Source organism: Gopherus flavomarginatus, chromosome 3 (assembly GCF_025201925.1).
Source record: "Gopherus flavomarginatus isolate rGopFla2 chromosome 3, rGopFla2.mat.asm, whole genome shotgun sequence".
NCBI classification, from domain to species: domain Eukaryota; kingdom Metazoa; phylum Chordata; order Testudines; family Testudinidae; genus Gopherus; species Gopherus flavomarginatus.
Window position 1 is genome coordinate 166,804,151 of NC_066619.1, and position 26,706 is coordinate 166,830,856.

Genomic DNA, 26,706 nt, shown 5'->3' on the forward strand with positions numbered 1-26,706 from the left:
TACTGGAATGGCTTTCTGGCCTATTTAGACTCACTCTGAGCCCTGCTGATGTGTGCATTCTATAAATACACGCACATTTCCTTCTGCCATGTGCACCCTATTGCCTACTGTTTGTGTATTGTTGGTTTTAAGCTGAATGTGAGTACTCAAAATGAGGGTTGATAAAACATTTTTGTAGTCCTGGTGCAAACAGAGAATTTGTTGAGTTAGGTGTCAATCTTCCTGCAATAAAAGGTTTTAGTGTTAAAATTGGCTATGATCATGGTACAGTCTTTCCCTGAAGCATGCACTAGTTTTCAGGAAAAAGTTACAAATATGGGATGAAAATCCTAGGTAATGAAAAATATATTCATATATTAAGCAATAATTTAGTTGTTTGTAAACAGCTGGAAATAAGAGGTTTTTTAAGAATCTGGCTCTGCGTTTGTCCCGTCTTCTCTCTCCCCTCCCCCTCAAAAAAAAATTGTTAAAGACAAGTTGTTGTCAGTGGTGACTGCTGAGAATTTGTCGAAAAGCTCACTTTTAGAAGACAATGGACCCCAAATATACTGTGGCACAGCTTTAAACTTTATTAAGTCTGTCTTGAACTAGCCTTTCCTCTCCTGAGTTAAATGGAAGAAAAGTTTGGCAGCTTCCATGCTGTGAGCTTGATTGATGCCCAGAACATGTGAGGGACTTTTGTGTCCAGCTTGCTCTCCATGAGTGCATAATGTGTGAATACTCAAATAAGGTCAGCCCTTATCACATGTAATCTAGGCCTGAAAGCAGATCATCAGTGACAGTCATACTCTGTAAGTGAGAACACAAATCATCCTCTGCATGCTTTGGACAAGTTATGGGATTTTCTCCCTTCTCCCCTTTTACCTCTTTCTGTACAGGGGGGCGGGGGTGGGGGATGGAGGGGGAACCTTGGCAGAGCTCTGAAAGCCAAAGGAATACGTGCTCAGAATACTATACCGCTCATTCAAATAAGTAGGGGGATGGGGATTGTTTATTTGTAACAAAGTGATAGTCTTTTCACTGAGTGGCTGAAATGAGCTTCTCTTCTTTGAGTTGCTGATGTCTAATGATGTGGAATGCTGCAAGTTGGGAATGGAGTGGGAAGAAAAGAAACTTGGGGAAACATGTCAAACTCACTTCTATTGTGGGATTTTTTTAAACTCTCCAGATCCCTTCAGAAATTGTTTAATGCTTCATAACTTTTGTTATTTGAATTTTAAAAAATAAAATAAAATAAAAATGTTAAGATTGCTCAGGAGTTAAACACACCATCTGGCAAAACAAATTCTGCTCAGTTACCCTTTTTTTTTCTTTTTCTTCAAATTATGATGAAAATTCTGTCCACTGCTAACACCTGTGTAGTTAACTGGCTAGATACACCACACCTGTCACCAGGGCCTCTGAGCTCCACTGCTAATACACTGTAAATAGTTGACGTCTTAAAGTATTTTTCAAGTCTGTTTATGCTGTTCTGGTAGAATTTTAACATAGCAGATGGGGGGCCCATTACTTAGGTTGTAAGCTATTTTGGAGCTTGGATCATCTTCTTGTTCTGTGTTTGGATAGAGCCTAGCACAATGGGATCCTGGTCCATGACTGGAGTTTCTAGGGGGTACCTCAATATAAATAATGAAATAAAATTATTTTCAAAAATTCACTGCCAGTCTTTGTCTAAAAGAAACAAAACAACAAGAACCCAAGTTTAATTTAGGGATTGGTTTCTGTCTAGTTATGTGGATGTTGCTTGGTTACTCTAGTTTAGTTCCTTGGTTGTTTTCTTAAGCTGGGAAGGGGAAAAACTGTTTTCCTGTCTCTTTCAGTGAAATGTTGCAACTGTGACACATTTGGTTGGTGGTTTCACTTAGAAAGGAATTTTACTTTATGGGTAAAGAGCTTTTTAAAAATAAGAAAATGTATACATAATAGAATAATTAGCAGTAAAGAAAGAAAATCTAGAGTTAGACCATTGATAACATTAACAACTATGGAAACAATGATGTCATTCTCCAAGCTGTGGAAATAATTGAGATTTTTTCCACATTTGTGATTCTTAAAAAGTTTCTTTCCATTCTTGGATATATAATGACCCCACCCACACAGCATTTTGCAGGGCTTTTTCTTGCTTGTATGTTGTACAATGGGTAAGTGTGTAATGCCAGTTAAATCTCTGGTACTGAATGGAAGATCCATAAACAAGACACGAGAAGTCATTCTTCTGCTTTACTCTGCGCTGGTTAGGCCTCAACTGGAGTATTGTGTCCAGTTCTGGGCACCTCATTTCAAGAAAGATGTGAAGAAATTGGAGAGGGTCCAGAGAAGAGCAACAAGAATGATTAAAGGTCTTGAGAACATGAGCTATGAAGGAATTGGGTTTGTTTAGTTTGGAAAAGAGAAGACTGAGAGGGGACATGATAGCAGTTTTCAGGTATCTAAAAGGGTGTCATCAGGAGGAGGGAGAAAACTTGTTCACCTTAGCCTCCAATGATAGAACAAGAAGCAACGGGCTTAAACTGCAGCAAGGGAGATTTAGGTTGGACATTAGGAAAAAGTTCCTAACTGTCAGGGTAGTTAAACACTGGAATAGATTGCCTAGGGAAGTTGTGGAATCTCCATCTCTGGAGATATTTAAAAGTAGGTTAGATAAATGTCTATTAGGGATGGTCTAGACAGTATTTGGTCCTGCCATGAGGGCAGGGGACTGGACTCAAAGACCTCTCGAGGTCCCTTCCAGTCCTAGAGTCTATGAGTCTATAAACCCTAGAGTCTGTCTATAAATCCTGTAATTATTGTAATTTATTACTGTATTGATTTTGATTTGCACTCTACTACCAAAAGAGCATCCTTGACACTCATTAAAAATATACAATTAAACAAACAGCTTCCTGAACTACTGCTAATAGCCAATATTCTGAAAGAGCAAACATCCAACAGAGACCTCCCCCCATCTGTGTTCCAAAGCTCAACTATCATAACTTCCCTCTATACTGTATGATATTATTCCTATTTCACAGATTGGAGCCACTTACCTAGATACTTATGGCCACGGGGTAAGTCAGTAGCAGAGTCAGGAATATAACTCACATGATGGATTCTCTAGCAATGCCTAATTTAGGCTGAGAGATCTACTGGTTCCCCACCCTGTGTTTTAGCCACAAAAGGAATCCATCTTTCCCTGATGATAAACTAAAACCTCTATGATTTTTAATTATATCAAAAGGGGATTGCCAAGAGTTGATTAGCGCTTAATGGTGCTTGGAGACATCAGAATTTTGGGGGGTCTCCCAGGCAGGCTTTTCATCATAGCCCTCCACCTCTCTGAACTTCTGTATTTTTCTTATTTCTCCATCTTTGATCTTGTTGCTCAGTCAGGCAGTCCAGCTACCTCGAGCCCATCCCAAACAGGTTTCCAGTAGCGCTCAGCTGGCCACTGCAACCCCATCTGTGGCTCAGCCTGGCTGTTTCATCTAAGATTGCTTCAACCCTAGCTCAGGAGTCCAAGAATCCTCTCCTAGTGCAGCCCTGGGAGTTGATATCTATACCTGGATGCCAACATGACTTAAACGTTGATCTTAGGGACATGCTTCCTTTAGTCTGCATGTGGAACTCCTTTTGATGTTAGTGGGGTTGGGGGCAAAATGTGTCCTCCTTGGATTTCTAAAGTATTCAGATTAGCTTATCCCCGTTTGATAGCTGTCTTTCAAATTCACAGCTATACTTCTAAGACTGACATGGCTGCATTTGGAGCATTTATTGCTAATGACAGTGTAGTATCATAGTTCCCATCCTCCATTTCCCCCCTCCCTTCTTGACGTCCTCTTCACTCACAAAAACTTATATCACAGTGACTGTGCTATTAACCAACCTCCCCTTACCCCCCAATACCCATGTTCAACACCCCTCTGCAGCTCCTCAACACTTCTCGCCCAAGAGGTTGATACAGAACAGCTCGAGTCACTCCCTTCATGGGGTAGTGTACCAGTTGAAATCTTGAACTTGGATCTCCCATTTCATCCGGGCGCTCACTGTTTTGACTGGACTGTTCTGTAACTTTTGGTAAAGGATATGGTATGTTCATGAGTGAGTGAGTTTGTTTTTGTTTGTTTGTAAAAGAAACAAAATTAAAAGTCAGTAGTTGATGAACCATTATTCCAAGCTTCACTGGTGCTTTATATGTGAACTCTGGAGAGAAACTTTAAAGATGCCTGTGAAGCAAAACACACACATTAAAAATAAAGTAGGAGATAGATAGGATCATGTTTTTTCCATGAAAAATGATATAAAATGTACAGCAAATCTCAGAACAGACAGCGATGAGGCTGGGAACGTACATGTTTCTTTATTTCTGTACTTTCCAATTCTATATGAAGGAAAATGATCAGAATGGCCAGAATGGCCTGTTAGTGTATTTGGTATAATGTAGTTAGTCACTAAAGAATTAAAAAAAAATAAAGAAAAAAAAAGTAAATACAATGCAGTAGAATCTCACTAATTCACGCTGAAGTCTGGGAGGCAGACAGCATTATTACTCGATTTTTTCACTTGGCCAGCAAGGGTCTTTTCTGCCAGCAGTGGGCCAGATTAGTCTTAATCACGCTGAGTAGCATTTATTGCACTGTTGTTGTTGATTTTTTATTTGAATAGTGGTAGTACTTAGGGGCCCCAGTCACAGATCTGGGTTCCATTTTGCGAGGTGATGTACAAAAATATAACCAAAAGATGGTCCCTTATTTGAAGAGCTGTAATGGGATAACTTGAGGAGTTAAGGTTCTATTCAAGTATGAGTGACAGGATCTAGCCCTTCGAGATCAATTGGAAACCTCCCATTGATTTCAATGCAGTATCAGGTCCTAAGGGAACAAAGACTATAAAAAAGCAAGACTAATGCATCATAAGATGTACTTTGCTCATTTATTTAGACAATTATACTGTATTTTAATTATTAATGATAATACATCAATATGTGCTAGTAATTGTACAATTCTGTAGTATATTTGTAAATATATATGACCAGTGTGTGCCCTCACTAGAGTATTCAGCTATTAAATCTTTGCTCAGAGATGGTGAGAGACCATCAATTAATTTTGTTCTATGTGGATTAGTGAGGTCCTGTTACATTCCTTTTTCAGGACTTAGTGTTTTTATTGAATTTTATTCAGAAGTGAAGATCGCAAACTTTTAATATTGATACCGTAATATTGTTTGTACATCTGCTTCCTGTTTCCATTTACCAAAAGCAGGCAGCAGATCGTTAGCGGGTGTAATCTGTCAGTTGGAGCTATATCAATTTATTAGTGAAGGATCTGTCTCCAGGACTTCAGTTGTGTATAAATAAATAAACAAACAAATATTTATCTGTATAAAAATGGAGAAAGCAGTAATTTAGAACTCTGACACATAGAGTAGCCTCTAGTAGAATACAAAAAAAGTGTATTGCAACTGTGACCAATGGCACACAGTTGAGAGATTTAATGAAATCTGTATTCATTTCTAATTCATTAATATACTTACAGTAGTTTCATGTGATTTATATAAATTTAAAGGAGTCCAGTTACATGAGAAATCCACTGACCTTTAAAAAAATCTGTTTATTGCAATTTTCCAATAAATCACTGTTCATGGGGGTGGGGTAATAAAACTTCTTTTTGAATGACACAGTGTGCAGACACAGATATTCTATATTTCTTATCTCTCTTAGCTGTCTTCTGTTATTGCTTCACAGCAATCCTTATTTCTCCCTTAATATTGGAAATGCATAGGAAAACACTGGTGTGACTTCAAAAACAAAAGCCAAAGGCAGTGCTCAGTTTATAAAACAAACAGTTTATAAGTAGTTGACAAGAGGGGTTTGCTTACATCTCATTGAAAAATGCAATACAAACTTCATATGAATTTTCAGGGCTTTGTTTTTTGTATGTGTAAAGAGAAGAGGGAGTTAAAGACTCCGGCAGCAGCTTCCAAGTTTACACAAATCCCTGTGTGGGCAGTCAATCCATGCTCCTGTCTCAGGAATCCACTCCAGCTTGGGATCCTTGCTGCCCTTTTGTTGTCCTCCCCACGAGGTGATCAGTTGAGGTCTATGTGGTGACAGAACCAGTTTGTAACAGGCTTGTCTTTCACATTATCCTCTCAGGCTTGCTGGCAGACTTGTCGGAGGATCTGACAGAGGCGAAGCACAGTAAAATAAGAAGCAAAAGAAACAGAAGAACACAGGCAAATCATAATCACTACTCTCCTGCAGCAATGGGTTGGCTGGAAGAATCAAACTGGCAGCTTCACATTTCCTTGATCATGCTACTCTCCATGCACACCAAGGGTAAGAAGAAAAAGTGTTCGGCAATGGAATTATGACAGAGTGGTGAGCTGAAAGATAACAGCTAACTGTTCAATTTTATTATGAAGGGGAAAGTTTAGCATGGAGAATCGCAGCTTAAGAATTTCCAAACCACAGTGCAGTCTGTGAAAGTACAGTATTTTGACTGCCTGTATGGCATATGTAAGTAGTATGTCTGAATTGGAAACAGAATTTCAAAGGGTAGTTACAGAGAGATACAGTAGTTACAGAGAGATACAATAGAAGTTTTTTTATTGAGACTGCAATTGTCTAAATTACTTTCTAATCTGATTTAGACCTGAATATGCAATTGATGCTCTCAATAGACACAGTTTGTAGAATCAACGAACGTGTTTAGGGATGCAGTACATATCAGCTCCAAGTGATGTTTTCTATTAGAGTTTTGATGCAATATTTGAGAACTGTGTTGCTCAGGTAGAAACAAAGATTTTTTGTAACAAATGCGTTAAATTGAAATAGGTAAAGATTACTAATTATAGTTATATCGTTTTATCTTTGAACATTTCATAATGTTAAGAGGTTGTTCCTTAACTTCACTCGTTTTAAGGATTTATCAATAAACAAGGATTAGGAAACATATTTTGCTTGTTCATTAATATGGACTGATAGATTTTATACTTTACTTTTAAAAGGCAAAAATGAAGAATATGGCTAAATATAATAGTGCAGTATTTACCAGTCAGAAAGAGCAATAAGCAGAGGTTGTAATAAGGAAGAATTGTGAATGACTGACAGCAGAGACACAGTAGCATTATACCTTGTCCAGAGTGTGATAAGGGAGCTACATGAAATTCACGTGTTTACAATACCACTGTATGAAAGCAAGTGCAATAATTGAGAACATGTTTTTTTAATAGCAGATAAATGTGCTTAAAGTAATTTGCTTTATACGCATACTGTTGTTCCTTATAAATTTTGTGCCGTCTTTCAAAGACTTTTTTTTTGAAGTAGTATGCTTTCAGAAAAGATAGCAAATAATTTTATGAAATAGTCTTGGTCCTTTTCCTTTGGTTGGTTGTTTTCACCGTGTGGCAGTTAGCTAGCAAGCGGACTATCGCATCTAAAAAGAAAAATAAATATTCACAACAAGGAAGGTTTTTCTCTCTCCCCATATATTAGTCATTTCTGTTTATTAAACATTTAAACTTTCTATGACTCACCTACAATCCTTCAGTACTGGACATGTGGTTTGTTTTGGGAGATTTCTTTTTTTTGCTGCTTTAGGGAATCTTACTCTGACTCCCTACTAGAACATGATACAGTTAAATCTAATAGCCAGAAGAAACAGCAGTAGTACCTTTGTATAGTCAATTTGCTCTCAAAGATTTAATGCGTGGTAGGAAGATAGTATAGGTAGGAGAAAATTAACTTCCTGAGTCTGCTCTGTGCACCGAGCCAAAATAAAACTTTGGATCCCAACACCCAGAACTATGGTGAAGTTCAGCTCAAGGTCCCACCTTCCCTATTGACAACTGTCTTGAAATATGGATCTTAACTTAGTGATTTGGACCTATCTCCAGTTTATATTGGGGAAGCTATTTATGAAGCATAGAAGCCATCTTACTTCTTCAAACTGTGTGTAGTAATTGAGTAAATCTTGCAAAGTTAGGGTGAATCTTCAAAATCCAGTTATGTATCTTGGTTAAAAGCACTGTGTTAAAACTGTTCAGCCTGATATGGAACCTGAGTGAGCTTATTTCTGACATTTTATTTTTCCTCAATTACTTTTAAAGGTTGGGGATACAAATGCATACTGCCCTTATTCTTTATCTCTGATGAACTCTTGGGAAAAGAAAGGGTTCTTGGGTTACCCAAAAAGTATAGGAGTTTTGTCCAAAAAAAAAAGCATTTGACTTTGCTGAAGCAACCTCTAATAGTTTTTGGATACATGGACCATATTTCAAGGCCAGATCCTTGGCCTTTTTATAAAAGACATACAGAATCTTAATGGTTTGGTAGACCCTCAAGGAAGACACATATTCTGAGATACAGGCATCTGTTGGGGCATGGACAGATTAATAGAGGAAACTTGCAGTGGATTGGTGAAAGATATGCACACCATTTTTCAGCCATAAGAGTCCCAGTTTGCTTGTCTTATTAGAGCATTTCAAATGGATAAAAATGAATCAAAAAGAAAATAAAAAGCTAGAACTTTTCATCTTATCGACAGCATAATTACAATGGACTTAAATTTCAGCAAGGGTGGTTTAGCTTGGACATGAGAAAATATCTTCCTAACTGTCAGGGTGGTTAAACACTGGATTAAATTGCCTATGGATGTTGTGGAATCGCCATCATTGGAGATTTTTAAGGCAGGTTATACAAACACCTGTTGTGGATGGTCTAGATAATATTTAATCCTGCCATGAGTGCAGGGGACTGGACTAGTAGACCTCTCGAGGTTCCTTGCAGTCCTATGATTCGATGTGTTGGCAGAAGACCACCTCATACCATATCACAAACACAACTATTTAGGAATTCATGTGTTACATTTGGAACATTGTCTCCACATCTTGCCAGATAAGAGTCAAATCCTGTCTCGACTGGTGATGCCTACACAATGTTTGTAGTGACTAGTAACCAGCAGCATGCTTAGCTTGGGACATCTTGCTGTCTCAGGCCAGGTTGTTTTTTGGAGGACTGTTGGCTGTTACCTTTCCTCTGAGCAAGAGCAGCATGCCCTCAGGTATCTTTATCAGTCAGTGCTCATGCTCATTACAGCAAGTTCACTCACCTACTCAACTTCTAACCATGAACCTATTTAATGGTCCAACAAGCCATGCCTCAGTTAGACCTTGGTGCATACTCTCCTTCATATAGCATAGGTGCTGGCACGTTCTTGCATATTGTGATGGGCTGGGGCCTGTTCTTCTTGTGTGTTGCAATGCCTTCCTCTTCTCTTTATTACTTGTACAGTTGTGCAACCAAGGTTTAGACTGTATTGCGGCATCTTTTTAATTATTTAAATATTGTACTGTCTATGCGCAAAATATTCGTACCTGGGTGCCTGTAAGTTAGGCTCCTTAATAGAAATGTAATCACCTGGACAAGTGATCTTATTTTCAACTATGCTTGAGCACCCATATATTCCACATAGTCAATGAGTGCTGTTTTTCCTCTTTGAAAATCAGCTGATTTCTATTTAGGTGTCTCAATATGGATTTAAGAGTTTAACTTCAGACTCCCAGGAGTGAAAATTTGCCCTCTGCCTTTAAATATGGAAGCAGAGACTACTGCAGCAATGAAAAGGGTCTGTTCTGTGGGCTGGGATCTGTCCCCAGATCTTTAATAAATTGAAAAGATGACACGCTAGTTGACAACTGAAGTTGTGAAAAATACAACCTCAGGATTGTTTATGGGGAAATATACTTTAAAGAAGTGTATAGAAGTAGAGCATCTACAATAAAGATTATATTTTTATTTTATATTGCAGTAGCTCCTGTCTTGCATCAGGGACCTGTTGTGCTTGGCACTGTACAATCACAGAACAATCTAAAAGTAGCTCTACATTTCAGATGGATGAGTGATTGCAGCTCTCATAGGCATCACTAGCTTTAATTTACCTGGTGGGCTAACAATATTAGTGAAGACCTGGCTGCATGGATCCTGGCATGGACTGCTAACATGAGTATGTACCCAGGGTTCTGATTCGACTTGCAGAGCCTGTGCAGAAGCCTGTGCTGCCATTTCTTCACTGGCATTTTTAGCTGCGCTAGCTAAATAACACTAGCATGAGAGTATGCTTGTGTGAGCTGCAGCCACACCTCCATTTGCAGCATACACGTAGCCTAAGTCAAAAACAGTTCTGCATCTAGATGGTGCAGAGTTCTTCCCTGTCAGGTATTTCCCCGAGGTTTGGTCCAATCTAATTCAAAACATCTCAGGAGATGATACTTTCACACTGCTTCCCTTGGAAGATTATTTGGTACTCTAATAGATGTCAATATTAGGAAGCTAGTCTGATTTGGGGCCAAATTTTGCCCACTTTTGCTAATTTCAGAGGCAGTTGTGCCATGAATCTAATAGCAGACTTTGTCCCATTGGGCTTGCTTGCTTGCTTACTTAGTTAGTTACTTAGTTTGCTATAGAGGGACAAAAGGCCATCTTGGATTGGAGGGCAAAGCGGCTCATCAACTCAAATTGCCAAACTTATTTTCTGGAATTTGTACTGTGTGCTACTTACAATTTAAATTTGTCAGAGAAATCTTTCATAGAAATATTTGAGACAACGTTTAAACCTCAGGAGTCTGCTTTGGCAAGAATTTTTCACTTTTCAGAAAGAGGCTTAGAAAATGCATTTGGTGGTTGAAAATTCAAGAATGTAAAATGAGTGCACAGCTGGTCTAATTGGACACCAAGAAGAGAAAATGCTGACTGAGCTGTATGAAGGGAAGTAAAGGGTTGTGCTGTAAAAGGAAAAATGATGATAAGTCTTCTCCTCGAAACATCTTAGTCTTTTAGGAAGAGTGCAGGCCACCCATTAACTCCAACAATGCCCCGCTCATTATTACAGAAAGAAAAATGCTGTGGTAAGAAATAACTGCAGAGCAGACTGAGTTATAAAGATATGTTATGGGCTAAAGAGTCACTTTGTCACAAACCCCGCGTACGGGAGGCAATGCATAATTGAAGTGACCCAGGAACAGACCAAAAAGCTGATTGTGACTGAGAAGTTGCAGGCCACCTTGTGGTTTTCTCTCTGGTTCAGAGGATGATGTACCTTGCATCACTCCGGTACCTGGCACAGTGTACCACACCTTCCCCGCCCCGAGCACTCTGTGGGAGTGGAGCCCAGGTTCTAACCGCTCCCATGCCTGCTTAGGTGGAGTGTGGGGAGAATTGTGGCTCAGCAAAGGCTGTTTTCATCCATGCTGATACCTGTGATGATGGTAGTCATAAAGGAGTGCTTTACTTCACTGCATGGGCATGCAGGATATGCACCACTCTGGTCCTGAATCATTATCTGGAAGCCATGGAGAAATTGACGGGGGTTGCTTTTAAAAATAAATTAAAGTGAATGTAGTGTTTGTGAAAAGTGTGGGATTAAAGTCCAGGAGACAAGTATGTTGTAGGCACTGGCAGTCCAAGCTTTACCCCTGCATTGCTCCCTGCTGGTAGACGTATCCCTGTGGTCTGAAGGGGACCACCTTTAGGACTGAAAGTTCTCTACTGCATGTTTGTTAATGCAACAGAGATTTTGAGTAAGGAACCAGTTGTTAATTACAATAGCAATCTGGTGAATATATAAACCTGATGCAACAAAATTCCTTGGTATAATTACTTGTCATGCAGTTCACTGCCCGAGGGGTTTAGCAGGGAGTACCATACTTCAGTCTGATCCAAAAAACTCATGTTCACCTGCTAGCCTAGCTGTTGTCTGGCAAAGTTCCAGACCTCCTCCTCCTAAACTGTAATAAGTGCTCATAGCCAGTGTATTTTAAAACTCCCCAGCTGAAAACCCAGAAACTCTTAGTCATGATACACAAGTCAACTTTGTTCAGTAACCTGAAAGCTGACGGATGAATCAAGGAACATGAGGATAATTGGTCCCTAGAATATATTGCTTTAGAAGTAGATATGCAGTATATTTATATGACATGCATTTAAAGTAATAATTTTAAAGTGTAAAATGATCCTGGTTACCATATGGCAAAATATACTGGAAGTTTCAACAGTTAAGGCTGACACAGCTGTTAAATACATAAGCATGGTCGTGTGTTTAAGAGTTTTATACTACAGCTATTATGTGGCATTCCCAGCTATTAATCTCCAGCTATTAATCGGCAGTAAAAGCAACTTGTGGTGAGCATCACAGATGCTCGAAATCTGATCTCCACTGCACTTCACCTAGGAGGGAAAGGGCAAAATTTTTGCATCTCAACTCTTTCTTTTTTGCTTTCTTCATTATATTAAATATAGATGTTATCCTGAAAACAGTTCACTGCAGATGATACAAAGGCATACATGTGGGATTTTTTTTTTCATTTTTACAATGAAAATATTCACATTATTTGAACTTGCAAATTTTGCTATTAAGACTAAATAATTTGATATACCTAGTATGAAATACATTAATTAAGCTGATGAATGTAATGCCTATTATTTGGTGCTCATTTCTAACCACAGTATTTGGATATTCTATTGTAAGACCTTTTTTATTGTGTTTTTATTTTGAAGCTGCTTATCAAGAGCATCCTGTCTTTGGGGAAAGAAACCAAATGAGTTTGCTTGCTGGCTTCTTCAGTGTTGCATACTACAAAGCATCATTTTGATTGCTGTGTGGCATATTAGTAGGACTGTGGAGCTAGTTTGATATCACGAGAATAGCCCTGATGATGTATCAGCAATTTATTGCACTGTTTCCTCAACCACAAAATGTTAATGCAAATAGAATGGAAAATGTGCAGTATGAATGCATATTAGTCTTCCTGTACTGAATCCTGACACCCTATTGGTGTTGCAGAATAAATGCATCCTGTTCTTACTACATAAAAATTACATCAAAAGAGAATTAAACAATTTGTACCTTTCTTGTGAAAGAGATTGGGAAAAAACAGAGTATGTTGCCTGCTGTTTCTTGATATAAATATTTGACATCTTTGGGGAGAGAACTGTGTATTTGTTCCATTGGCCAGGTTGACCTAATGACCAGATACACAGTAAAATCAATGGAAGGAGTTTTCACAGTACACATGTTGTTACAATTTCAGTGGGAAAGGTTTGATTTTTATGTATTTCTAGTTCACTGTGTTCAGGGGCCTGTTAATTTTTGTGTGAAAAGTACTGGATTGACAACCCTGGAAACTGCGGCCCTCTGTTAATCCACAAAATAAGTATAATATTAGCAGTGTCAGTGCACATTTACCCACACTGCCTGCTTAGTGTGCCTTTAGATATAAAGGACCACTTAGAAGTGAGTTCTGTGTACATTCCCCCTTTCAATCCTTGGTTTTTGCTTAATTTCATATCTTATTTCTTTCATTAATAAAACTGCACCCATTGTCCATTCTCTAAGCACCTGGACATTTATACCAAGCAAATTTCTTAAAATAACAGATTGCTAAATATCCACAAAAATTAACTCCACACAGATAACATCAGCTGATATTATGCTTGGGGAGTTAATCTTTGTGGATATTTAATTCAGTTAAGCCAGAACTCAAGCACATACAGTGTATCTGAGTGAAGAACTAACCAGCGTACAACGAAGGTCAACAATTCTGAGCTGTTAGTCCAATAGTAGGGGAAGTGAATTGCATCGCTGAAGACCTTCTAGCAAGAATGCCCGAAAGAGTTCGAATCTGGGCCATTAATAGATGAGCTGTTGTTCATCTTTACTGACAACACTTAGCATAGGTAGAGAGGGTGTGCTGAGATAGGCAGGACTCAGACCGTGTAGAACTGCCAGTTGTTTTGTTGGCCTTTGATGTGAACATTTTCTATTGGGAAATTGACTGATGCCATCATGGTCATCTCAAATAGGCCATCATTAAGCAATTGGGTAGTAAATTACTGATCTTTGAAAAGGTGCTCTAAAGTTAAAAAGGTCTATATGCAATTATCAATCCTCTAAGCCACTTAGTCCCAGATTTTATTTAAATTAATGTTATATTTTTGTCATTGTACCCATTCCCAAAATTCTCTTTTGGTTTCATGGGTATTTTTAGGAAGTCGCTTAATGAAAATTGTATGACATTTGAAGAAGAGAGCATCTGAAAGTCAAGTGTATGAATTTTGAGCAGATTAGCTGCTTAACTAATGATGTTCCCTTAAATGTACAGTAGTTCATTTTTTTCATTCCATAGATACTGAATATCAAATGTACAGTATCACAGCATGAGTAATACCTTACGTGATTTTGACTGTGTGCCAGTCTCCAAAAATGCTAAATTTTTGTGCCAAAAAAAGGGGTGGGGAGGAGGAGTAATGGATAAAATTTCCTTTATGCATGTAGTTTAGAAATCCTTGATATACTAGAATTAGTTGTTCCTGGAATGCATGGTTTGAATAAAAGCTAAGCAGCTTGCATGAAACATAAGCATTTCAGAGACTCATGTGAATACTAGTGCTATAACCTAACCTGTTTGGGTGAAAAATGTGGTTTCCTGTTGTCATTCGAAAAAGTGTTTCTCAGGCTTACTGATATGCATCCTACAAATTTAATTTTCATAAATATTTCATCTCTTTCTTATGCTCAATTTAACCTATCAAAGCCACACAGTGTAGGGGACATCTGGTATTCTGCTTAAACCCAGACTTCAGCTGGGTTTCATTTGCAAGGGATTTCTAGCAAATTTGTATTTCTTGCCAACAGCAGAATTGTAGTTGGTTGGTTTGGTAACTTTGCAGTAGTATTGGGAGGTGCAGCATAAAAGCCTCAGGTTCAGGAACAAGTGTCTCAGTCTCTCTCTCTTACTGGGTTGATGAAATTCAGGCTTGTAATGGAGAATGTTGTACTGTGCCTGGGCAATATGGGCAGTACATAGCTGCTTTTTGGGCTCTCCTCCTGACCAGTAAAAGCAGCAGTAATGTTGGTCCAATTTCATAATGGCTGTCTGTGGGGCTCATAGAAGAAAATGGTGTATAGTGAATTAAACTGTGAGGAATCTTTAGTAACTCATTTGGACTAGCCTTCGCCTGGACCGTAACCAGAAAGGGAGATGTGTGCAATGCCTCATTCACCGTTCATGTTAGCTAACTTTGTGCAGAAATGGCCATGATTTAACAAAACCTACATTTTCTGAAATGCATTAACAATCTGATTCTATTTTCTATGCAATATTAAAAAAATGAAGCTACTTCTGTATTATAATTAAATACATTATCTAAAGAAATAAAGATACTGGGTGTAATCAGGTGTAGATCCCACCGTGCTCTGAGCAGAATATGCACAAACTATATATAGTCCAAAATTACCCCTTTTCTGGGTTTGGCTTTATTGGAAATTAAAGGAAAAAGGAAAAATAAACATAACCTTAAATTTCTCCCCAGTTTTGGCTTCTGCTTGATTTCATCATCGTTCTCTCTGCTCAGGTGGATACTCCTACCCTCCCTATAACATGGTTGAAGTTAAAAACTACCTGCTAATATGACCCAGCAGTAGTTACACAGCATCATCATACAGAGTAGCACCATCTGGCATCAGATTGACTCAACAGGGTGCTCCTAAGGTCACAGAGTTTGCTATTTTGCTAGACTGAATTAACCCCATATCCCGGGATACAGAGATTTTTTTTTTAGCATTTCCTCTGGTTTTGTCCACCATAGTGTAAGTTAGCTGCTGGACGCTGAACCCAAATACTTCTGCATTTTGGTTTTAAGTCAGAATGCACATTGTTTATATCAGTATCATATTATACTACTGTTTCCTGTGTGATTAGGTGAGAGATGAAATCTCAGTATTATTTAACAAATTACCTTCTTCCCCTTTTTAAAAAAATTGTCAATAAAGCAGATTTTGACGTACATTGAATGGTTAAGTCCACTCATTGAAAATTACTCATTTGAAATATTCAAGGACTCAGAAATGTAGCAAAAGTATTGCCTTACTTTTAAAATGTTCATTAATGACATTAATTTTTGAATGAGTTTTTGTTTCAAGGTGGGTCAGCGTTTTCTCCAGGGTCAACTTTCAAAGCAGTTGACTGGAATCTCTGTATATTTGCAAGTTCTGCTATTTGTTAAATGGATGTTCTTCGTGTTCGTTTGAGAATTCAATCCTAAATAGCCACATAAATAGTATTTGCATTATTTCTATGTCCTTGGTTGCTTATTGTTTCATATTTATGTTACCAAATGTATGCACCGAGAAGCAGCACTTGCTGTAAAAATTAGGGGGTAGGGAGGGAACAGTCTGCAGTAGTTCCTATAGAGCTTTTTCATTTTGTGGCTTATTCTAGCTGTTCTAATATATCAGAAGGTGTTAACATTTCTTGTGTTCAAAAGGTAGGAGGGAGTACAAAAAGGCAGCTATCACCTTCATATCAGTTTTCTCCTGCAAATGAGAATAATGCAGTCGTGGCAGCTACCATCTTGCCCAGCACAACATGGGTGGAACTGGGGACCTTCAGAGTGAAAAGCATGAACTATTGCGGCTTAATCTAAAAAGGCAAGGCTCTGTAGCTGAGGGGCTGTAACAAATCATTATCTTCTGCAGATCGCACAGAGGGGAATCTATAACCAGCCAGTTTATAGTGTTTCCAGTTTTCGCAATATTTTGTTTTTCATAAATCCTGGAGTTCTATCATTACCTGAGAACCACATCTTTCATTTAAAAAAAAAAAGTGTTCTGCTCTAATGATGAGAAATGCTTGAAAATGTGAACCAAGTGTTCTTTGAAGGCCCCAAAACTAGAAGTCAATCCCTCCCCCTACTTGGCAATATATGTTTTCTACAATTGCATGATTTTCTGGTCCACTCTGAGGGGATGGGGAACAGAATGGATTCATGATTTTTGAACACTGGGGCTTAGCAGTGTTGATAATGTTTTACTGTTAATTAAAGAATAAAAATGGTTCACACTTCATTCAGCTGTATCTATCCCTCGGTAATGCTTAACGTTTTAGGGTGGAATTTTCAAATGACTTCAGTAGTGTGAATACATGGAGTGACAATGAGACTTCTGCATCTAGTCATTCTGTCTCTTTTGAAAATTCTCCCCTCACAGACAAACCCCTCGTTGGGAGGGGGGGTTAACTGGAATGAAAGTATAAAAGTTTAGTTTTATGCAATTGAACACCAGGAGGGTGGACTTAATGACCTTACACTGTAGATCTTTTCTATTTCTGATTTTGCATTCTTTGTCTAGGTGATTTTTATATATGTTTTGAAGGTCAGTGATGCATTTGGATTGGTCAGAGGGTACAATATCTTTTAATTTATAATACATTTGGGGAAAATTAGAGATACTATCACATCCAATTGGGCCTAAATGTTAGATTTTGTAAATTTAATAATCCTAAAACAATCCCAAATCATTGAAACATTTTATGACTTGGGGGAGGCGAGAATTCCAATGGGAACATGTTTCTTAAAAAAAAAGTGAAAGAACACCCCATACATTTCCTACCAATTCATGAACATAGGCATACAGGCATGTGTAATTGACTGGAAGCTGGCTATAAACAAAAGTTGAAAGTGAGTAGTCTATTTTTATTGGTCTAGAGTTGAGAAATGTAAAGATAAACAAACAACATAAATAGTGAAGAGTAAATTATAACAGTGAAAATATTTCTTTGTTAGAATCATAGAATATCAGGTTTGGAAGAGACCCCAGGAGGTCATCCAGTCCAACCCCCTGCTCAAAGCAGGACCAATTCCCAACTAAATAATCCCAGCCAGGGCTTTGTCAAGACTGACCTTAAAAACCTCTAAGGAAGGAGATTCCACCACCTCCCTAGGTAACCAATTCCAGTACTTCACCAACCCTCCTAATGAAAAAGTTTTTCCTAATATCCAACCTAAACCTCCCCCACTGCAACTTGAGACCATGGCTCCTTGTTCTGTCATCAGGTACCACTGAGAACAGTCTAGATCCATCCTCTTTGGAACCCCCTTTCAGATAGTTAAAAGCAGCTGTCAAATCCCCCCTCATTCTTCTCTTCTGCAGACTAAACAATCCCAGTTCCCTCAACCTCTCCTCATTAGTCATGTGCTCCAGCCCCCTAATCATTTTTAAAAGCAGCAAAGAATCCTGTGGCACCTTATAGACTAACAGACGTTTTGGAGCATGAGCTTTCGTGGGTGAATACCCACTTCTTCAGATGCATGTGGTGGAAATATCCAGGGGCAGGTATATATATGCTAGCAAGCAAGCTAGAGATAACGAGGTCAGTTCAATCAGGGAGGATGAGGCCCTGTTCTAGCAGTTGAAGTGTGAAAACCAAGAGAGGAGAAAATGGGTCTGTAGTTGGCAAGCCATTCACAGTCTTTGTTCAATCCTGAGCTGATGGTGTCAAATTTGCAGATGAACTGAAGCTCAGCAGTTTCTCTTTGAAGTCTGGTCCTGAAGTTTTTTTGCTGCAGGATGGCCACCTTATGGTCTGCTATAGTGTGGCCAGGGAGGTTGAAGTGCTCTCCTACAGGTTTTTGTATATTGCCATTCCTAATGTCTGATTTGTGTCCATTTATCCTTTTCCGTAGAGACTGTCCAGTTTGGCCGATTTACATAGCAGAGGGGCATTGCTGGCATATGATGGCATATATTACATTGGTGGATGTGCAGGTGAATGAACCTGAAACATATTCTCACCAGTAACTGCACACCGCACCGTAATAACTCTAGCTCAGGAACCAATCCATGCAACAAACCTCGATGCCAACTCTGCCCACATATCTACACCAGCGACACCATCACAGGACCTAACCAGATCAGCCACACCATCACTGGTTCATTCACCTGCACATCCACCAATGTAATATACGCCATCATACGCCAAGGATAAATGGACACAAATCAGACATTAGGAATGGCAATATACAAAAACCTGTAGGAGAGCACTTCAACCTCCCTGGCCACACTATAGCAGACCTTAAGGTGGCCATCCTGCAGCAAAAAAACTTCAGGACCAGACTTCAAAGAGAAACTGCTGAGCTTCAGTTCATCTGCAAATTTGACACCATCAGCTCAGGATTGAACAAAGACTGTGAATGGCTTGCCAACTACAGAACCAGTTTCTCCTCTCTTGGTTTTCACACCTCAACTGCTAGAACAGGGCCTCATCCTCCCTGATTGAACTGACCTCGTTATCTCTAGCTTGCTTGCTAGCATATATATACCTGCCCCTGGATATTTCCACCACATGCATCTGAAGAAGTGGGTATTCACCCACGAAAGCTCATGCTCCAAAACGTCTGTTAGTCTATAAGGTGCCACAGGATTCTTTGCTGCTTTTACAGATCCAGACTAACACGGCTAGCCCTCTGATACTAATCATTTTTGTTGCCCTCTGCTGGACTCTTTCCAATTTTTCCACATCCTTCTTGTAGTGTAGGGCCCAAAACTGGACACAGTACTCCAGATGAGGCCTCACCAATGTCGAATAGAAGGGAATGATCACGTCTCTCGATCTGCTGAAAATGCCCTTACTTATACAGCCCAAAATGCCATTAGCCTTCTTGGCAACAAGGGCCCACTGTTGACTCATATCCAGCTTCTCGTCCACTGTAACCCCTAGGTCCTTTTCTGCAGAACTGCTTCCTAGCCATTCGGTCCCTAGTCTGTAACAGATTGGGATTCTTCCGTCCTAAATGCAGGACTCTGCACTTGTCCTTGTTGAACCTCCTCAGGTTTCTTTTGGCCCAGTCCTCTAATTTGTCTAGGTCCCTCTGTATCCTATCCCTACCCTCCAGGGTATCTACCACTTCTCCCAGTTTAGTGTCATCTGCAAACTTGCTGAGTGCAGTCCACGCCATCCTCCAGATCATTAATGAAGATATTGAACAAAACCGGCCCCAGGACTGACCCTTGGGGCACTCCACTAGAAACCTGCTGCCTACTAGACATGGAGCCATTGATCACTACCCGTTAAGCCTGACAATCTAGCCAGATTTCTGTCCACCTTATAGTCCATTCATCCAGCCCATACTTCTTTAACTTGCTGGCAAGAATACTGTGGGAGACCGTATCAAAAGCTTTGCCAAAGTCAAGAAATAACACATCCACTACTTTCCCCTCATCCACAGACCCAGTTATCTCCTCATAGAAGGCAATTAGGTTAGTCAGGCATGACTTGCCCTTGGTGAATCCATGCTGACTGTTCCTGATCACTTTCCTCTTCTCTAAGTGCTTCAGAATTGATTCCTAGAATTGATGTTCTGTGATTCTATGTTAATATTGTAAAGTCTTGTTTGTGACCTATGTCAGGAATGGGCTTGTCTACAACATAATTATACCAATGTGTTTCTGCCATTCAGTTTTTCCATGTAGGCAAACCCTTAGTACATGATTTTCAAAAGCACTCAGGATTGTCTATCACTGCTCCTATTGAATCCAATGGTAATACTCCCATTGCTTCAGGGGGACAAAGTTAGGCCAATGCTGTGTGCTTTTGAAAATCACATCATTAGTTTTTAAACATATAGGGCCATAACCTTGTTGATATAAATCGATATACCTCTCTGAATTCAATGGAACTGCATTAAATTCCACCAGCTGAGGATCTGGCCCCTGATTTTTAACTTGATGGTGCCATTTTAGGTTTTAAAATATGGTTTTGTGGCTTTTTCATGGATTACTCAAAAAGCTCCCTTAGAAAACAAAAAAGCTAGACTTTTCTTTGCTGTGTAGCTGTGTACTGCATTTGTATTTGCTTACATGTTCTGTATAGATAACCAAGTATCACCACCAGAGATCAACAAACTAAAACCCATCAATAATAAAACACGGTGCCACAGGGTTGTGGTAACTTATAAAGTGCACAGCCAATGTCTTTGAATAATTCTGTTTTAATTAATTCTCTTTACAGCCCTAAACAGGTTGCTAGTTAAAGTACTTTACTTGAATCTTGTACAAATACTGAACCATTATTCTACTAGCATGAACACAGTTAAAATGAAGTAAAATACCATGTAGTTCCTTTTGTGCCAAAAATAACTCTGCTTATTATTTTAGGTACTATAGGGACGACGACAGGCACTGTTGGTGGGTATGGGAAAGACAAAATACTGTTGCTACAACAAATTTGTTTAAATGGAGAAGTAACCTCCTTTTTCCCACAAATATTATAAGAATGAAAGTGATTAATTTGTAAATTCTCTCAACTATTTAGAGTGCAAGCAAGGAATGTCATCTGCAGCTCTAAAACCCTGAACAGCAGAATTTGCTGAGAAGGAGCCCTGGCACCTTTATATTTTATTTCTTAATGCTAAAAGTACACTCTAAGTTGTACCTTTTCTTTATAGAGTGCCAACAGATATTTCATGTGTTTTATCCATTTATTTTGGTAAATTGTATTTGGATCCCACAGATTTAGACAGGTGGGTTTCAGAGCAGCATTGTGCACTTGCTGTAGGCATGTTTATGAACATTTGGCAAGTGGCTTTAGTGAGTAGATTACCGTAGATGGTGTACAGTTTTCACTGCCTCTCCAAACTATACATTACTTCTAATAGGAGAGAAAGTCCCAGCTTTGGATTTGAACAGCTGTGGGAGTGCATTCTCTTTGATTCTGTGGTGTAGCTTTAAGTCTTGTGTTTGATACTTCATGGTTTTAGGAGCTAATTAAAGATGTAGTATGAATGCTTTATAGCAATTTGTCATTATGAAGCTGTTAGCTAAAGTGGCAAGTTTTTTTTTTTCTTATTGTATATCAGGCTTAAAAATTTTTATGCTCCTGTAGTTTTAAGTGTGTTATTGCTTTTGGTATATGAGACAGCATTAAAAAAAGAGATAAAAAGTGGGGAAAGGAAATGTCATGCCTGTAAGTGCAGCCATTTTCAATCAAGAATCAAATGTCGTAAGTCAGCCAATGCTAACGCTTTTCAAATTTTACTTGCCTGTTTATTGTTGCCCTTCTCTGTATTAATAGAGAACGGCCTTTATCCATGGAAATAAATCTTCGTACTGCCTCACTTCCTGAATGCATGAATTTCTGCTCTAGCTCCTCTAGTGACCTTGGAAGGATGCTCTTGTGGTTAAGTCATTAGAGTGGGAGTTAGGGGCCCTAGGTTCAATCCGCAGCTCTGCCACTGACTTCCTGCATTTCTTTATGAAAGTCTGTGTCTCTGTGCTTCAGGTTCCCATTTAGAACATGGAGATAAGACATCCTGACCTCATAGGATTATTGTGAGATTAACTAACTGTGTGGCACTCACATACTATAGTGACAAGGGCTATATCTAAATAAATAGCCCAGTTACTGGGCTGTTCTTTTCCACATCTCTCATTAAGCTAATTGGACCAACCTGCTTGTTAGGGTATTTTGCAACTCGGTGGCAGCCCATTGAGGGCAGACTTCAGTCTCTTTCTACCAGCTTGTTTCCTATTAGATGCTCGTTTCTCTATTCTTGCAAGGTCAATATGGCAGCTCACTCTAAAATCAAATCAGTCTCTTCCTAGGGACTATGGGAGGTGTTGTTCCCCATTCTGCCACCATGAGTCCCTCCCACCCATGCCTAGCTATGAACTGACCCACATTTGGAAGATGAGGACAACAGCCTTCTGGTTGCCATCCGAAGAGCAGTGAGAGAGATACGGGAGAGAAAAGTGTCTACAATAACATAAATCATCCAGACTAGATTTATAGGCCAGAGAGATCCATCACAATAATCCAGTCTGAACCTCCTGCGTAAGATAGGCCATAGAATTTCACCAAGTGATTCCTGTATCAAGCCCAATATCTTGTAGTGGAATAGAGCATATCTTTTAGAAAGACAATTTAAACACTAGAGTGACAGAGAATCTGCCACAGCCCTAGGTAAGCTGAATTCTAAGTAACTATTTAGTAGTACATGCACACAAACTATGTTAAAAGAACACGATTCAGGACAAAAAGTCAAACACTCAAAAGTTAGGAAGTGTGTATGCAACCTTAATTCGCCCCCCTTATGTGTATGCATTATGATGGAGTCTTACATGATCCCAGATTATTTTTTCATGTCACCCTTGCCTCATTCAGTGCACAAAATGGATGGTATTCACTTAGTGAGCAGTTGTTCAATATTTTGTTTCCCCCTTGTTGTTCAGTACGTGGCCCTTCACCTTATTTTCTCCCCACTTTTCAAACCGTGCTCTGAAGACAGAACTGTTAATTTCCTCAGGGGTGTTTCTATGGCACTGTAATACCTGAGGGCGTCATAAACATTAATTGATCTTCACCACATCCCTGTGAGGTGAGGAGTGGTATTTTACCCATTTTTCAGAGGCACAGAGAGATAAAAGTAAAAAGTATTGACTATTTTTGGGTGCCTACTTTGAGGCACCCTAGGACCTGATTTTTTAGAGTACTTCGTATTATAAAGTTCTTAATAATATTCAGAGCACAGCTCCCAAGACTTCAGTTGCAGCTGTGAGCACTCAAAACTCCTACAAATCAGAGTGTGCTGTCTGGGCATAAAGAAATTGAGTGACACGCAATTAGTGACCACCTGTGAAAAGTTTATATAATTTTACTAGAATCACACATGAACTCTGAGGCAGAGGCAAGGGTAGAATCCAGTTCTCCAGGGCCGTATAAAGCTGCCTTAACCATGAGACCTTCTCTTCTTTTCCTGTATTCCCCTGCCTCATTCACTACACACTTTCCAACTCTCGCAACAAATGAGGCAGGTAACCTCCTTTACTACAACACCCTGATTCATCCTGACAGCAGGTCCATCCTGTGCACTGAATGAGGCAGGGGACTTGTGGAAAAATAATTTGTGATCATGTAATTGAAGACTGCATTATAATGCATACACACAAATGGACCAAATTATAGATGAATGGGTAATTTTTTAAAGAAATGGTTGCCAGAATATTTTAACATGGACAAAACAACATACTAGCCCTGCCTAAAATACTTAAAGTGTATTTAATAGCAGTATACTTAGAACTGATGGCTTATCTTAAATAAATTAATTAATTAAAGAAATCTCCCTTTGTCATGTACCTTGAAAAATCTGTTAGCATCTGCTGAGTGTCAGTACAGTAGTAGTAATTTGAGCTACATAGAAATGTGTGTACTGCACAGCTAAGATTTGAGTTTGGCCCTAAATGAATAATGCCAGGTTTTTGCAAAGGTTCAAAATAAACCTCAGAACACTATATGAAAATGATTTGTGATGTGTAAACTCCAGTGTGTGGTAAAGGGCCCAGTCTTCCAAGGTGCGGAGTGCTTTCAAACTCCTATTTATGTCAGTGAGAGTTGAGGATGCTGAGTATCTCATATGGTCAGGCTGTCAGTTGAATGTTTTTTTCTATGCCTATAAGACCTCAGTAATGACTATCATTTGTTTTATTAGAGATTTCTGACTTTGATGTATGTTGTAGAACAGAAACAAAGCTATTTTTTTGGTGTCAGGGAGGATGGGAAATCAGGATTAAACACATCTCCTATCTGTACAATGTTTTTAACTGTGCTAGATAAGGGAAAATCTCCGTCTGCTGTTCCCTACCCTCTTGTCTCTGATTCTGTGAAAGGAATTTGGAGTTAAGCAAAACATGGTCTCTTCCTGTCAGCAGCCAGGGGAATGTGGATTAGACTCTCTAAACAAAGCCCAGGACTGTTGTCAGATCTCTTTCTCCAGAAAGATTCCAAAAACAGCATAATCATAATGCAGGTTTTAGGCTAAGTGTTCCGACAAAACACCTGTGTGTTTTTCCCAAAGCGTAAGGTTGAATTTCAGTGTCCTTCCTGTCAGGCCTTCCAACAGATTACCAGGAGCTTACTGTTTGGAATTGTCACTGAAAACCCTTTAGAGACATGCCAAAAAGAAATGCAAGACATTTCTGCAAAGCTCAAAACACATGGCTTCTGATTCCTTGAACTCTCTCAGGCAAAAAAATAAAAAAAAATAAAAAATTTTTTTTTGCTTATGTAGATTTACTTCACCTGAGTGTAACATCTTTGTAACTGGTAATGAAGGAATATCAGTTACTTACCTCTATGTGACTTGACTCTATTCCCATTCCTACTCCCCACCCCACCCAACTCATCTTGCGCAGACTTCTGTTTTCCTGCACACAGCTTGGCCACTGTTGGGTGTGACAGCATAAAATAGTACTTCAAAGAAAGTAACCTCCACCTTCACCCCCAAATAATCAACAATTCAATTCTGTACGCAGCATAGGAGGTTACTCTACTAGTATAAAGACATCCAAAAATGTATAAACATAAAAGAAGCAATGACAATTAGAGCAGTGGTTCTCAACCAGAGGTACATGTACCCCTGGGAGTACATAGAGGTCTTCCAGGTAGTACATCAACTCATCTAGATATTTGCCTAGTTTTACAACAGGCAACATGAAAAGCACCAGTGAAGTCAGTAGAAACTAAAATTTCACACAGACAATGACTTGTTTATACTGCTATATGTACTATACACTGAAATGTAAGTACAATGTTTATATTCCAATTGATTTTATAATTTTATGGTAAAAATGAGAAAGTAAGCCATTTTTCAGTTTTCTGGTTTTTTGCCAGATTTTATAAGCAAGTAGTTTTTAAGTTAGTTAAAACTTGAGGATGCGCAAGACAACTCAGTAGTCTGCAAAGATTGAGAGCCACTGAATTAAAGTACACAGCTATAACAGCCAATGGTGGCAATCCAATATGAGGCACTCAGTTAGCACTCACAAGTACATTTATTAGGTAAAAAAAATGTTGTAAATTCCATTATTTGCCATCATTTTACTTTTATTCGTTTTACTTCTTGGGTGAATACCATCTGCTCCTGGTGAGATATTACTGTTTATTTATCACTTTGTCCCCAAATCTCCTCTGTTGAAACCTCGATCTGGGACCGTTTCTCGGATTTGTCACTTAAAAAGAAAGGCTCAGATGTGGGAATCTCCCTCAGGTCCTCTGCAGTGACCAATACAAAGAATTCATTTGGCTTATCTGCAATAGCCCTGTCGTCTTAGGGTGCTCCTTTCGTTCCTCTGTCACCTTACTTTAAAAACTCCTCTACAACCTTTTAAATTTTAGATGTCAGCAATCTGGTTCTGTTTTGGTTTAGGTGGAACCCATCCTTCCCATAGAGGCTCCTCATTTCCCAAACGTTTTCCCAGTTCCTAATCAGCTTATATCCCTCCTCTGAACACTTATCTTCTCATCCACACATGGAGACCGTGTAGTTCTGCCTGTCTAACTGGCCCTCTATGTGGCACTGGAAACATTTCAAAGAATACTACCAGGAGGTCCTGGACTTTAATATCTTACCAAACAACCTATACTTGGCCTCCAGGGCTTTTCTCTTACCTTGCCACTGGTACCTACATGTACCATGACCACTGGCTCCTCCCCAGCACTGCACATAAGTCTATCTAGATGTCTCAAGAGGTCCCATTGTATCGAAAATCATTTTATGTTTTCCTTTTTTTTTTAAATGGAAAATATAATAACCAGTCCCCATAGTTTCATTGGTAGTTCCCCATGTTGCACTGGTTTGGAAATATTCTTTGTGAATATTGATATTTACTACTAGTAGCTGATCTAGATATAACTATTCAAATACGTCTTTATCACCAAAAATCAATTTTGTATGTATCTTATAGAGGGAGAGTTTGTGTGTGCATGGCCATATATACACACACACGGAAAATTACATTTAAAGCACATTAGGATTGCGAAGTCAAGCACTCAAAAGCTGGGAAATCCCAAAGTTATAATTGCCTGTGTACAGCCTTTGAATGTATACATCATGATACAGTCTTT

At 39.0% G+C, this 26,706-nt stretch overlaps 1 protein-coding gene across 5 annotated transcripts in view; it reads left to right on the forward strand.

The window, feature by feature from the left end:
* Positions 1-26,706, forward strand: part of BMPR1B (bone morphogenetic protein receptor type 1B) — a 403,289-nt gene that overhangs the window by 286,311 nt on the left and 90,272 nt on the right. For 4 of the 5 annotated variants that reach the window (XM_050944053.1, XM_050944050.1, XM_050944051.1 and 1 more), the window contains one exon: positions 6,131-6,313. In XM_050944053.1, coding sequence (XP_050800010.1) covers positions 6,241-6,313 — 73 coding nt within the window. In that variant the 5' untranslated portion in view covers positions 6,131-6,240. Of the gene's footprint in view, positions 1-705; positions 792-6,130; positions 6,314-26,706 lie in introns of those variants that run through there. The other variant, XM_050944054.1, reaches the window with a different exon arrangement.